Source organism: Salvelinus alpinus, chromosome 2 (assembly GCF_045679555.1).
Source record: "Salvelinus alpinus chromosome 2, SLU_Salpinus.1, whole genome shotgun sequence".
Classification (NCBI taxonomy): domain Eukaryota; kingdom Metazoa; phylum Chordata; class Actinopteri; order Salmoniformes; family Salmonidae; genus Salvelinus; species Salvelinus alpinus.
The window spans coordinates 71,856,726-71,870,361 of record NC_092087.1 but is presented as its reverse complement, the minus strand read 5'-3'; the positions used below and the strand labels follow the sequence as shown (position 1 = coordinate 71,870,361).

Genomic DNA, 13,636 nt, shown 5'->3' with positions numbered 1-13,636 from the left:
AGTAAATCCTGAAATTGAAGAACTTTGACATTTTCAAGTGCAGTTGTAAAAAACTAAAATAGTGAAAATAAAGAAAAACCCTTGAATGAGTAGGTGTGTACTAACTTTTGACTGGTACTGTATGGTAATAAGGTATTTTTTATTTTAAATAAATTAGCAAAAATTTCTACAAACCTGTTTTTCGCTTTGTCATTATGGGGTATTGTGTGTAGATTGAGATTTTAATTTTATTTAAATCCATTTTAGAATAAGGCTGTAAAGTAACAACATTTGGAAAAAGTCAAGGGGTCTGAATACTTTCCGAATGTACTATGTATACTGAACAAAAATGTAAAGCAGCATGCATTCAAAGATTTTACTGAGTTACAATTCATATAAGGAAATCAGTCAATTTGAAATGAATTCATTAGGCACTAATCTATGGATTTAACATGAATGGGAATGCAGATCTGTGTCTGTTAGTCACAGATACCGTAAAAAAGAAGGTAAGGGCGTGGATCAGAAAACCAGTCAGTATCTGGTGTGACCGCCATTTGCCTCATGCAGCGCGACATCTCCTTCTGATAGAGTTGATCAGGCTGTTGATTGTTTCCTGTGGAACACGCTGTAGTATACGTTGATCGGTGAGTATGCGGGCCATGGAAGAACTGAGATTTTCAGCTTCCAGGAATTGTGTACAGATCCTTGCGACATGGAGCTGTTCATTATCATGCTGAAACATGAGGTGATGGCGGCTGATGAATGGCACAACAATGGGCCCTAGGATATCGTCACGGTATCTTTGTGCGTTCAAATTGACATTGATCAAATGCAATTGTGTTCGTTATATGTAGCTAATGCCTGCCCATACCATAACCCCACCGCTACCATGGTCCACTCAAACCGCTCGCCCACACAACGCCATACACATGGTCAGCAGTTGAGGCCAGTTGGACATACTGCCAAATTCTCTAAAACAACGTTGGTGGCTTACGGTAGAAAAATGGGCATTCAATTCTCTGGCAACAGCTCTGGTGGACATTCCTGCAGTCAGCATGCCAATTGCACGCTGCTTCAGAACTTGTGGCATTGTGTTGTGTGACACAACTGCACATTTTAGTGGCCTTTTATTGACCCCAGCACGAGGTTCACCTGTGTAATGATTATGCTGTTTAATCAGCCTCTTGATATGCCACACTTGTCAGGTGGATGGCTTATCTTGGCAAAGGAGAAATGTTCACTAACAGGGATGTAATCAAATTTGTTCACGAAATTTAAGAGAAATAAGCTTTTTGTGCATATGGAAAATTTCTGGGATCTTTTATTTCAGCTCATGAAACATGGGACCAACACTTTACATGTTGCATTCATGTTTTTGTTCAGTGTATGTCCTCGTGAATATGTCCTCGTAATTCAAATGTTCTCTAAATTCACAACAGGTTTGAGGAACCCTGATCCGATTGGCTCCGGCACCGCCCTACCAGGTGACCCTACAGCGGGGGAGACGGGTAAGGAGACCCAGCCACAGCCTCCCCTGTCCAACAGTGCATTGCACTGTGCCCACCACCACAACCATGTCCACCCCCAGCGGCAGCCCCGAGAGAGAGGGCTCCACAGGGGGACCCAACCAGCTGGAGTGTCCCCTCTCCTCTCCCCCTGGCATGGACCATTCTATGGGCAGCCCCCTGCTCAGCCCGGACTCATCTTGCCAAGATGCCATGCTCTCAGCCCCCGCCGCCTCCCCCGCTGACTCGGAGAGCCTGAGCCCTGACGAGCTAGAGCTGCTGGCCAAGCTGGAGGAGCAGAACAGGTGAGAAAGAGATGGGAACTGGTGTTCACATGTGTTGCACAGTAGCTACAGGTAACTGCCAAAATAAAGGAAACACCAACATAAGTTGTCTTTAATAGGGTGTTGGGCCACCACGAGTGGCCAGAACAGCTTCCATCCACCTCGGCATAGATTCTACAAGTGTCTGGAACTCTGTTGGAGGCATGCGACACCATTCTTCCGCGAGAAATTCCATAGTTTATTGTTTTGTTGATGGTGGTGGAAAAGGCTGTCCCAGGCACTGCTCCAGGATCTCCCATAAGTGTTCAGTTGTCACTGAGATCTCTTCTTTTAGACATGGTAGCCAAATGAATGGCCAACTGGGCGTTTTTATACATGGATGCTAAGCATGATGGGATGTTAATTGCTTAATTAACTCAGGAACCACACCTGTGTAGAAGCACCTGCTTTCAATATACTTTGTATGCCTCATTTACTCAAGTGTAATGTATTTAGGCAGTTACCTGTATGTTTCCATTAACTTGTCCAGTGGTTTTGTGTAGACATTTAGAACGTTTGCATAGAAAATGGATGTGACAATTGCCTGCCACGTTGCGTTGCGTTTCCATTGAACTGTCTTGTGTCGATTTAAAAACATCTGGACGTAATGACATCCCACAAAAAACAACAAAACCTTTTAGCAAAACGGTGTCATATAAAAATGAAGTGGTTGAAATGTTTCCAGTATCCATTTAAGGCAAATTGCACATTAATAAATTGGCGGCAGCCTCTATGCCCTCCCATGTATGCCCTCCCACCTATCTGTTTCATGTCTGAGGTAGCTCCCAAAAGCCAGCATGGATAGAATGCAAGCATTTCCGAATATTTGCCATATTCTAATAATTCTCCTGTGCCACCTTGTCGCCATGGTGAAACTTGTAGATCTGAAATAATTGGATCTTGAACTTGCAACCAGAAAAGCAACGCTAAGCAATTCAGGCGTTATTGAAAGTCACTGCAAAGGAACATTCTTTTTTTATAGTAAAATGTTTTATTTGGGAAGTAGTTGACATTTAGAATTAAATGTAGATTCGATGTGCCCCTCGTAGGTCTACCTTAAAAAATTATTTGGCAATAATTTATTAGATGAACACTGTTTCCATCATTTGTTGCAATAAGGAAAGTTCTACAAAATAAAAATCCACCCCTATTGAACGGATAAAAATGTTGTTGATCTTTAGAACATTTCTCCTATATCGGCCGTTTCCATGACACATGTCACAAAGATTTTGTTTTTGCAACATTGCTTTTGTCGAGGTAACCTTGTTCAATGGAAACCTACTGTTAGGTTGTGCCTGGTGACTGGTCTCGCATGGCTGCGTTCAAGATCACTTCGCTGTTGTGAGAATGGCATTTGCCAGGTAAATGATGAGCCACTAATTTTTTTTAACTGGACAAGTCAGTTAAGAACAAATTCTTATTTACAATGACGGCCTACCCCGACCAAACTCGGACGTCGCTGGGCCAATTGTGCACCGCCCTATGGAACTCCCAATCACGGCCGGATGTGATGCAGCCTGGATTCGAACCAGGTACTGCAGTGACAACTCTTGCACTGAGATGCAGTGTCTTAGACCACTCATAAACAAACAGGTACTGTCCAGCGATTCAACTGTGTTACAGCACATTGCTATGAGGCTTCCAGGTCAGTATGGGGTAGCAGAGGTTAGCCTCTCCCCGCTGTGGGTAGCTTCAGAGCAGATGCACTGAGCAGATGTGTCATTGGGCTGGAGGAGCTTCTGGCCAAGGCCTAGCGGGCCGGCTAGGCTAGCTGTGAGACGCTTTGATGCCAGAGCTAGAACATGCACTGTTGAACCTTCCTCTTTTGCCTCTGTGAGTTGGACATTTGCTGTTACTGGCACGGTATTATAACCAATGTGTTCAGTACTCGGCCTGCGTCCCAAATGGCACCCTATTCCCTATGTAGTGCACTACTTTTGACCAGGGTCCAGATGAGCTCTGGTCAAAAGCAGTGCACTATATAGGGAAAAAGCTGCCATTTTGGATGCAACCTCAATGTGTCTCTACTATCAGAGTAGCTGCTACGGCCTTGGCACTGATAAGTATCTCAACAATAGGCCCAGTGTTTCACTATCAGAGAGGTGCTCAAGGCTCAGTGTCTTGACGTAGTAGTATTAAAGGTACTGCTGGTTGTTTGTGCCCTCCAGTGTTTTAGATGACATTCTCCCACACGTGATTTTCTACTACATGGGGTAATAATTAAAAACGGTTCAAATAGACAGTCTAAGTTAATGCAAAAGAGAATGTAACATTAAGCCTGAAAAGCTTAACATCATGGATTAACAATAAAAAGATCAAAACAAGTAATAGAAACAAGACTAGTGTAATGAAAGCATAAGTGGCTCTTGATTCACTCATATGACCCTTGTCTGACGACCTTTGACCTCTAACCCTTGATACCCCCTCCTTCCCAGACTTCTGGAGGCGGACTCCAAGTCGATGCGCTCGATGAGCGGCTCGCGGCGGAACAGCGGCTCGTCCCTGGTGTCCAGCTCCTCTGCCTCGTCCAACCTGTCCCACCTGGAGGAGGACACCTGGATCCTGTGGGGACGTATCGTCAACGAGTGGGACGAATGGAGACGCAAGAAGGACAAGCTGCTCAAGGTGAGGGGGGAGGATGGATGAGTTATCGAGAGACTGATAGAGCAAAGGGAAGAGAGGGGAGAAGATGGAGAGAGGACAGGGGGAAAATTGGTGTTGGAAGGCCAGTAGGAGGCACCCTTCCCTCTGGCCTAAAAAGAATATCCCAATTTCCCAGGGCAGTGATTGGGGACATTGCCCTGTGTAGGGTGCCGTTTTTCGGATGGGACATTAAATGGGTGTCCTGACTCTGGTCACTAAAGATCCTATGGCACTTATCGTAAGAGTAGGGGTGTTAACCCCGGTGTCCTGGCTAAATTCCCAATCTGGCCCTCATACCATCATGGTCACCTAATCATCCCCAGTTTACAATTGGCTCATTCATCCCCCTCCTCTCCCCTGTAACTATTCCCCAGGTCGTTGATGTAAATGAGAATGTGTTCTCAGTCAACTTACCTGGTAAAATAAGGGTTAAATAAAATTAAAATAGGAAAGCAGACAGAGCCAGGGAGAGAGGAACAGAACAGCAGGAGAGATTAGAGAGGAGAAAATGGGAGTGAGGACAAATGAGGAGAGAGCACAGATGGAGGGATATGATGAGTGAAGATAAGATATGAGATGACATATAGGCTAGGATGTAGAGTTCTACACTAAGCTGAGAATTAGATTTGTAAAATAAACCTTTCTTTTCACCTCCAGGAGCTGATCCGTAAGGGCATCCCACACCACTTCCGGGCCATCGTGTGGCAGCTGCTTGGTAACGCCACAGACATGCCAGTGAAGAACCAGTACTCTGAGCTGCTCAAGATGTCCTCGCCCTGCGAAAAGCTCATCCGCCGGGACATCGCCCGCACCTACCCCGAGCATGAGTTCTTCAAGGGCCAGGACAGCCTGGGTCAGGAGGTGCTCTTCAACGTCATGAAGGTGAGGATATTTTGACCTTTGACCTTGAACTGCATTATTAGAATGTTGTTTCTTAGGTTTACATGGACAAACATAATGGATTTGGTATGATTAGTCATTTTTGTACTAGTGAGATGTGCAGTTGGATGAACAGTTAGAAGCAGTTACATCTGCATTGCTTGCTGTTTGAGGTTTTAGGCTGGGTTTCCGGTTTTAGGGCTTTATAAATAAATGTGATTGATTTGAGTTAAATGTGTATTTAAACTGTATGGGCTGGTTTCCCAGACTCTGATTCAGCCTAGTCCTGGACTAAAAAGCTTAACAAATGTAGAATCTCTAAACTTAATCTGTGTCTGGGAAACCTCCCCAATGAGTATAGGTTTGTTTATAATGATTGATGTCTGTGTGTCCAGGCGTATTCTCTGGTGGACCGGGAGGTGGGCTACTGCCAGGGCAGTGCCTTCATCGTGGGCCTGCTGCTCATGCAGGTAACGTCTCTTCAGCAACCCTCTAGTCTAGACATTCCCCTCTCCTGCTATCGTGCTACGTTGTGCTAAATACGGAATTGTCCTGATTCTACCCTTTTTCGTTGCTTATACAGTATGAATAAATTACCTCTGAGCTCCTGATTTTAGTGTGAATGCACACAGTCACACAGGCTGACCCGGTCTCTCCTGTGGCCCTCTAGATGCCAGAGGAGGAGGCGTTCTGTGTGTTTGTGCGTCTGATGCAGGAGTACCGTCTGAGGGAGCTTTTCAAACCAACCATGGCTGAACTAGGCCTCTGTATCTACCAGTTTGAATACCTGCTGCAGGTAAATAAACTTTATCCATCTCCATATGTCACGCTGGCCAATGTAGAAGGTTGAATGTGTCCCAAATGGCAACTTAGACCCTATAAAGTGCACTACTTTTGAACAGGGCCAATAGGTCAAAAGTAGTGCACTATGTAGGGAATACAGTGCCATTTAGGATGCATCTATTGTCAAATGAACTAAAACCTTAAGGGCCTTGGAGGTGTCTGGGATTGAAATTATTATAATATTTTTTACCTCAAAAATGTCTGGTTTTAGGTAAGTATGTATACAGTGTACTGTAGTTGGGGAATAAGCACAGATATTGCAATTATAAAGTTGTCCACTATGGGGCAGCAAATAGATTCATACAGCAAAGACTTGAGCTAGGTTAGTCCTTACATTTTTAATAGTACCACTTTGAAACCATTACGGGTTTGTAGCTCAACTAAAACCCCTATTATAAACTGGGTGGTTCGAGACCTGACTTCTAATTTGCTGACAGCCATGGTATATCAGACCGTATACCACGGGTATGATAAAACATTTATTTTTACTGCTCTAATTACATTGGTAACCAGTTTATAATAGCAATAAGGCACCTCGGGGGTTTGTGATATATGGCCAATATACCACAGCTAAGGACAGTGTCCAGGCACACCGCTTTGCATCGTGCATAAGGACAGCCCTTCGCCGTGGTATATTGGGTATATACCACACCCCCTCGTGCCTTATTGCTTAATTAACTCCTCTCGTATCTTTCCCTCTCATCCACCCTCTTTCCCTTCCTCTTCCCCTCTCATCCACCCTCTTTCCCCTCTCTTTCCTTATCCCAACAGGAGCAGCTCCCGGAGCTGAACGTCCACTTCCGTTCTCAGAGTTTCCACACCTCCATGTACGCCTCCTCCTGGTTCCTGACTCTCTTCCTCACCTTCCTCCCCATGCCCGTCGCCACACGCATCTTTGATATCTTCATGTACGAGGTAAGAGACTCACCACTGGTGTCTTGTGTGAGAATGTGTTTGGGTGAACATATACTTGAAAAAATCAACATAGTGGATATACTTTATGTTTGATTTTAAATGTAACCTTTATTTACAGGTTGATGTAGCACTATGGTTGTGTTGACTTGAACTTTGATTCCCTGTCTTCAGGGTCTGGAGATTATATTTCGTGTGGGCATGGCCATTCTGCAGTACAACCAGACTGACCTCATCCAGCTGGACATGGAGGGCATGTCTCAGGTAACAACCACTAGCCCCCCATAGGGCTCTGGTCAAAAGTAGTGGACAATATTTGGAATAGGGTGCCATTTGGGATTTATCCCATGAAAGGCACTACAGCAGGGTTCCCCAATAAGCTGTTTCACCATTAAGTAATCCAGCTTTAAGAGACCTAATTTGTGATTTTATTTGCCCCCCCCCTCAAGTTTTCTGAGATTTTATTTAAATAAATAGAAAATCTTTCTTGGATGTAAAATGACCAGAAAATTAGCTCAGTGATTTTAATTTAGGACATCTATTCCCAAGTAGTCCCACGGATAAATGGAGGCACGTGATCGTATCACAATGTAATCAAGGTTTGAAATTCTAATTGTTTTGTCAAATACTATATCTGTTCTTGCGGTCAATTTGCAGTGTACAAATTATTTATAACTATGATTCCGGCCCCCCACCCATCCGCTCAAGGAAAAAATTGGCCCACAGCTAAATGTAATTGGGGACCCCTGCACTATAGTATAAATCATGAATTATCACTGTAGATAGATACAAGACCGACTGAAGGCAAGAAAAACTAAAGAGTGAAATTAACCATTGTATAAGCATATGGGCATTTGTGAAGTGTCTTTACTTCAATTATCATGTGATACCTACTGAATGTATTATTCCCTTTCATAGTGTATTAACAGGAGATATTCTCATTCAGAGTGTCTTAACAGGAGATATTCTCATTCAGAGTGTCTTAACAGGAGATATTCTCATTCAGAGTGTCTTAACAGGAGATATTCTCATTCAGAGTGTCTTAACAGGAGATATTCTCATTCAGAGTGTCTTAACAGGACATATTCTCATTCAGAGTGTCTTAACAGGAGATATTCTCATTCAGAGTGTCTTAACAGGAGATATTCTCATTCAGAGTGTCTTAACAGGAGATATTCTCATTCAGAGTGTCTTAACAGGAGATATTCTCGTTCAGAGTGTCTTAACAGGAGATATTCTCATTCAGAGTGTCTTAACAGGAGATATTCTCATTCAGAGTGTCTTAACAGGAGATATTCTCATTCAGAGTGTCTTAACAGGAGATATTCTCATTCAGAGTGTCTTAACAGGAGATATTCTCATTCAGAGTGTCTTAACAGGAGATATTCTCGTTCAGAGTGTCTTAACAGGACATATTCTCGTTCAGAGTGTCTTAACAGGACATATTCTCGTTCAGAGTGTATTCTATGAAGCTCTAACCATGTATCTTCCTTCTGCCACAGCACTTCCAGAAGGTGATCCCCCACCAGTTTGACAGCTGCCCAGACAAGCTGATCCTGAGGGCCTACCAGGTCAAATACAACCCCAAGAGGATGAAGAAGTAGGCTCTGCTTCTGATAACAATACTGGCTTTAGGTTGTAGACTACATACAGTTAATATGGGCCAATGGGACCAGGCTTGTAGTGTTGTTACTATACAAAGCATGCTTTCAGTTTAAGATTATTAGTTTCAGTTTTATTTGCACACAGTCAAATGCATAAATGTAAAATAGAAACGCATTGTATGAATCTAACTCTACTAAAATGCTTTTATTTGCCAGGTTGGAGAAAGAGTACACCACAATCAAGAACAAAGAGATGGAGGAGCAGATAGAGATCAAGGTGTGCGTGTGCACATGCCCGTCGAACTTTTTCTTTGAGCGAATCTATTAATAGACCGACAGAATATATATATTTTTCTGTCTTACTTACAAAGTCCCCAATTTATAAGCCTTGTATAATGACTAATACCGTTTCCTAACTGTCTCTCTACCCGTCTGCACATCCACAGAGGTTACGCACAGAGAACAGGCTTCTGAAGCAGAGGATTGAGACATTGGAGAAGGTAAGCGATGGAAACTTGGCTTCGAGTCAGACACTCACTTTAGCGCTTATGTGAATAAGGTTTATGATGTACAATAAAACACAGCCAGAAACATGAAGCTAAAATATAGCCATGCCAACCAAGACTTATATCCTGTCACATTTACAGAATAAGTGAGGTGACTTAAGTTGTGAATGTACCTAAGGACAGAGACCATGTCTGTTGATTTTGTGTGCGTGAGTGGATGATTTAAAAGGATGTGCCTTATTCTAGACCGGAGCCACTGAGTCTCTCCTCCTTTTCCAAGTACTCTGGCTTTTCTTCCCCTCTTGCTTCTCTCCTGTTGTCCTCTGAGTAATGCTTTTTGTCTTTTCCTTTCTTTTTTTTATTCCTTCTCTCACACAAACCCTCTTTCACTCTGTATTATCGATTTCTTTCTCACCCTCTCTTATTTATTTTCTGGTGTCACATTTCCGTCACTCGTTTGCCCTATTCTTATCCTTCATTCCTCGTATTCGTCTTTATTTCTCCCTATTCTCTCCTTATCCTTTTCTTATCTTCTTCCTCTCCTTCACTGGTGTCGTAGGAAAGTGCTGCTCTAGCAGACAGGCTGATACAGGTACAGTACTGGAAAACCACCTCTCCTCCTCTAACACCTTCCTTCCTCCTGCACTTCCTCTCTCTGTCTCCTTGACAGTGACCAATCAATGCCTGACTTCTGCATGAGAGAATGTTTTGTTTGTCCGTCTGTACGTCTGTCTGTCAGACCATGCTCCCCCTTGACCGCATGTGCGTCTGTGTGTCCATGGTAGGAGCTCTAATATTAAGGCATACAGCCCTGCATGTGGAAACACAATGCCCTCTGTCATTTATTAGGATAGAAATGTCTTTGTAGGGTAATTACAACCTAATAGGAATGGATACAGAAGTGCCATTTATATTCTACTCTGTCAACTCCTAATATCTAACCTCCAATTGGGAAAGTGTTAAAGCTAAGCCCAATTCCCTCGAAATTCAAACCAACGTTGTCGATACAACAGCCCCCCCCCCCCCCCCCCCCCAGACATATTCCCTATAACTGACACGGCCCCCTCTGGTCTCTGACCCTGTGTCTTCACTATTCCAGGGTCAGGTGACGCGGGCGCAGGAGGCGGAGGAGAACTATGTGATCAAGCGGGAGCTGGCGGTGGTGAGGCAGCAGTTCAGCGTGACCAGTCAGAACCTGGAGAAAGCCCAGGACACCATCGGAGAACTGCAGCGGGAGAAGGTAAGGAATGATCTGGAGTCAGTGTGGGTGAGATATTGGGATGCTGCAGGGGCAGGGACTCAGATGTAGAACTGATCTAGAGTCAGGATTTGATGAACGGTGCACCCGTTTTAGGCTTTCACTCAGAGATTATGAGTAAAATTCTCAAATACAAGTCTATTGCAATGGATAACAAGCTCTAAAAGTTACAAATGACAAAACATGTTTTTGATGCACCAGTGACGGATATTGAAAATGACCAGCACTAGGCTGTATAGACTGTGGTTGCCCCTGTGGATTTTTTTGTTGTTCTTGTTTGGGGAACTGACTCATTTTGACAGTCTTCTGCTCGTAAAATAATTGACATAATTTTTTGCACATTTTACTTGTCATTTAAAAAATAATTACGTTCTAAATCGATGACATTGACAAATTCTTCGGCGAGAAAAAAAATAAAGGCTGGTGTTGGTGAGAACGGTGAAGTGTCAAAGTGAATTTCCCCAACTCAGTTTGTTGAGTTGTGGCCAGAGTGACACAGTTAGTGGATGTTGGACGATAGACAGTATCGGTATGCCTCGTAATCAGTGATGTAAAGTACTACTTAAGTCATTTTTTGGGGTCTCTGTACTTTACTATTTATATTTTTCACAACTTTTACTCCACTACATTCCTAATGAAATAATGTACTTTTTACTCCATACATTTTCCCTGACACCCAAAAGCACTCGTTACATTTTGAATGTTTAGCAGGACAGAAAATGGTCCAATTCGCACAGAACATCCCTGGTCATCCCTACTGCCTCTGATCTGGTGGACTCACTAAACACAAATTCTGTTTTTAAATGATGTATGAGTTTTGGATTGTGACCCTGGCTATCCGTAAATAAAAAATGGTGCTGTCTGATTTGCTTAATATAAGGAAGAAAAAAGTATTCGTACTTTTGATACTTAAGTATATTTAAAACCAAATATGTTTAGACTTTTACTCAAGTAGTATTTTACTGGGTGACTTTCACTTTTACTTGAGTCATTTTCTATTAAGGTTTCTTTACTTTTACTCAAAATATGTATTATCTGTGTATATACAATTTTAAAGAAAATATGTCTAGAAGTCAACTGTTGCAGTGTATACATGTTATTCTGCCCCTATGCTATTCATACCATGTAACATAATAACAACATGTGTTTTCCAAACAGTTCAGAATAATCTGTGTATGGATGTTTGTGATTTGTCAGTTTAGGATCAAGTTGATTATCGTCTTAACGTAAGTGTTTGGGTAGCGCTTTGATGATAGTGGAAAGGCTGGCAAACACTTTCTAAGTTTCTTTTCATGGGTTATATCTGAAAACTTCACTTAAAATACAGACACTGAATCACTACCAAAGTAACTGTTTGACGCTCACTTACAGTAATTCTGTGTGTGTTTTTAGGATGGTGTTGCTTGTCAAAGTATTGACTGGTTCTAATGTTGAATTATTGCTTTCAGTTGCCAGTTGAACAACATCGTACATTATAAATCAAAACAAATGTTATTTGTCACATGTGCCGAATACTTACAAGCCCTGAACCAATAATGCAGTTTTAAGAAAATATTATTTTAAATAATTGACAGTAAAAAAAAAAAAAAAAGGAACACAATAAAATATAAACGCCGCTATATACAGCGGATACCGGTACCGAGTCAATGTGCGGGGGTACAGGTTAGTTGAGGCAATTATGGTAATTTGTACATGCAGTTAGGGGTGAAATGACTATGCATTGATAATAAACAGCGAGTAGCAGCAGTGTAAAAAAACAAAGGGGGGGGGTGTCAATGCAAATAGTCTGGGTGGCCATTTGATTAATTGTTCAGCAGTATTATGGCTTTGGGGTAGAAGCTGTTAAGGAGCCTTTTGGACCTAGACTTGGCATACCGGTAACGCTTGCCGTGCAGTAGCAGAGGGAACAGTCTATGACTTGGGTGACTGGAGTCTTTGCCAATTTTTTGGGCCTTCTTTTCCTGTCGTTCACGATCATCTACTTTGTCTTGCTCACGTTGAGGGAGAGGTTGTTGTCCTGGCATCACACTGCCAGTTCTCTGACCACCTCCCTATAGGCTGTCTCATTGTTGTCAGTGATCAAGCCTACCACTGTTGTGTCGTCAACAAACTTAATGATGGTGTTGGAGTCATGCTTGGCCATGCAGTCGTGGGTGAAAAGGGAGTGTACAGGAGGGGACGAAGCACATACCCCTGAGTGGCCCTCGTATTGAAGATCAGCATGGCAGATGTGATGTTACCTACCCTTAACACCTGGGGGTGGCACGTCAGGAAGTCCAAGATTTAGTTGCAGAGGGAGGTGTCTAGTCCCAGGGTCCTTTGTTTATTGATGAGCTTTGTGTGCACTATGGTGTGGAACGCTGAGCTGTAGTGAATGAACAGCATTCTCACATAGGTGTTCCTTTTGTCCAGGTGGGAAAGGGCAGTGTGGAGTGCAATAGAGATTGCATCATCTGTGGATCTGTTGGGGCGGTATGCAAATTGGAGTGGGTCTAGGGTTTCCGGGATGATGGTGTCAAGGTGAGCCATGGACGGCCTTTCAAAGCAGTTCATGGCTACCGAGGTGAGTGCTACGGGGCGGTAGTCACTGTATAGAGTTTGATGTTTGACCTGTTCTAAATCCATAGTGTTATAACATTGTGTTCACCCAGGGCTGGTGTTGTATAAGCCAGTTGTATGAGCATTCTAATGCATAGATGTAGACAGACAGCCATGGTGAAGTGGACAATAGTGTGATGTTGAATGGGTAGACAGACAGACAATGCCTGTAGCCCAGCTGGTCCAGCACAATAGGGGTTCAGTTATTCTATTGTGGCTCTGTGTTAGCGGCTGTGTGTCGCCTGTCCTTGTGCGTGCTAGTGTGTGTTGTATGCTACAGAAACACCGAATGCTCCTCTGTGACTTTGCCTCTAGGTGCAGTGCATCATGTGTGCAGCATGTTTATTTATTTTTGATCTTTCTCACACACGCACACTATTTATTTTAGTCTATTCAAACACGTGTGAGTCACTTAGTGCTTGACTCCGTTTTGAATGCAAGTCCCCAACTACGGCAGAAACAAAAGATGATGTGTTTCTGTTACTAAATGTGTCAGGAACCACAACTCTTTCTACATACGTTAGTTTCACAGTTTCAATTTATTGGCAGGGGAAACATATGTTTACATTGCCAAACCAAATGAAAT

The 13,636-nt window shown here is 43.0% G+C and overlaps 1 protein-coding gene across 3 annotated transcripts in view; it reads left to right on the top strand.

The window, feature by feature from the left end:
* LOC139567668 (EVI5-like protein) overlaps positions 1 to 13,636 on the top strand; it is a 43,473-nt gene that overhangs the window by 16,616 nt on the left and 13,221 nt on the right. For 2 of the 3 annotated variants that reach the window (XM_071389069.1, XM_071389071.1), the window contains exons 2-13: positions 1,419 to 1,789; positions 4,243 to 4,432; positions 5,108 to 5,332; positions 5,725 to 5,799; positions 6,000 to 6,125; positions 6,944 to 7,087; positions 7,259 to 7,348; positions 8,587 to 8,684; positions 8,905 to 8,965; positions 9,135 to 9,188; positions 9,754 to 9,786; positions 10,294 to 10,434. In XM_071389069.1, the coding sequence (XP_071245170.1) occupies positions 1,554 to 1,789; positions 4,243 to 4,432; positions 5,108 to 5,332; positions 5,725 to 5,799; positions 6,000 to 6,125; positions 6,944 to 7,087; positions 7,259 to 7,348; positions 8,587 to 8,684; positions 8,905 to 8,965; positions 9,135 to 9,188; positions 9,754 to 9,786; positions 10,294 to 10,434 (1,473 nt within the window). In that variant the 5' untranslated portion in view covers positions 1,419 to 1,553. The remainder of the gene's footprint in view (positions 1 to 1,418; positions 1,790 to 4,242; positions 4,433 to 5,107; positions 5,333 to 5,724; positions 5,800 to 5,999; positions 6,126 to 6,943; positions 7,088 to 7,258; positions 7,349 to 8,586; positions 8,685 to 8,904; positions 8,966 to 9,134; positions 9,189 to 9,753; positions 9,787 to 10,293; positions 10,435 to 13,636) is intronic. The other variant, XM_071389070.1, reaches the window with a different exon arrangement.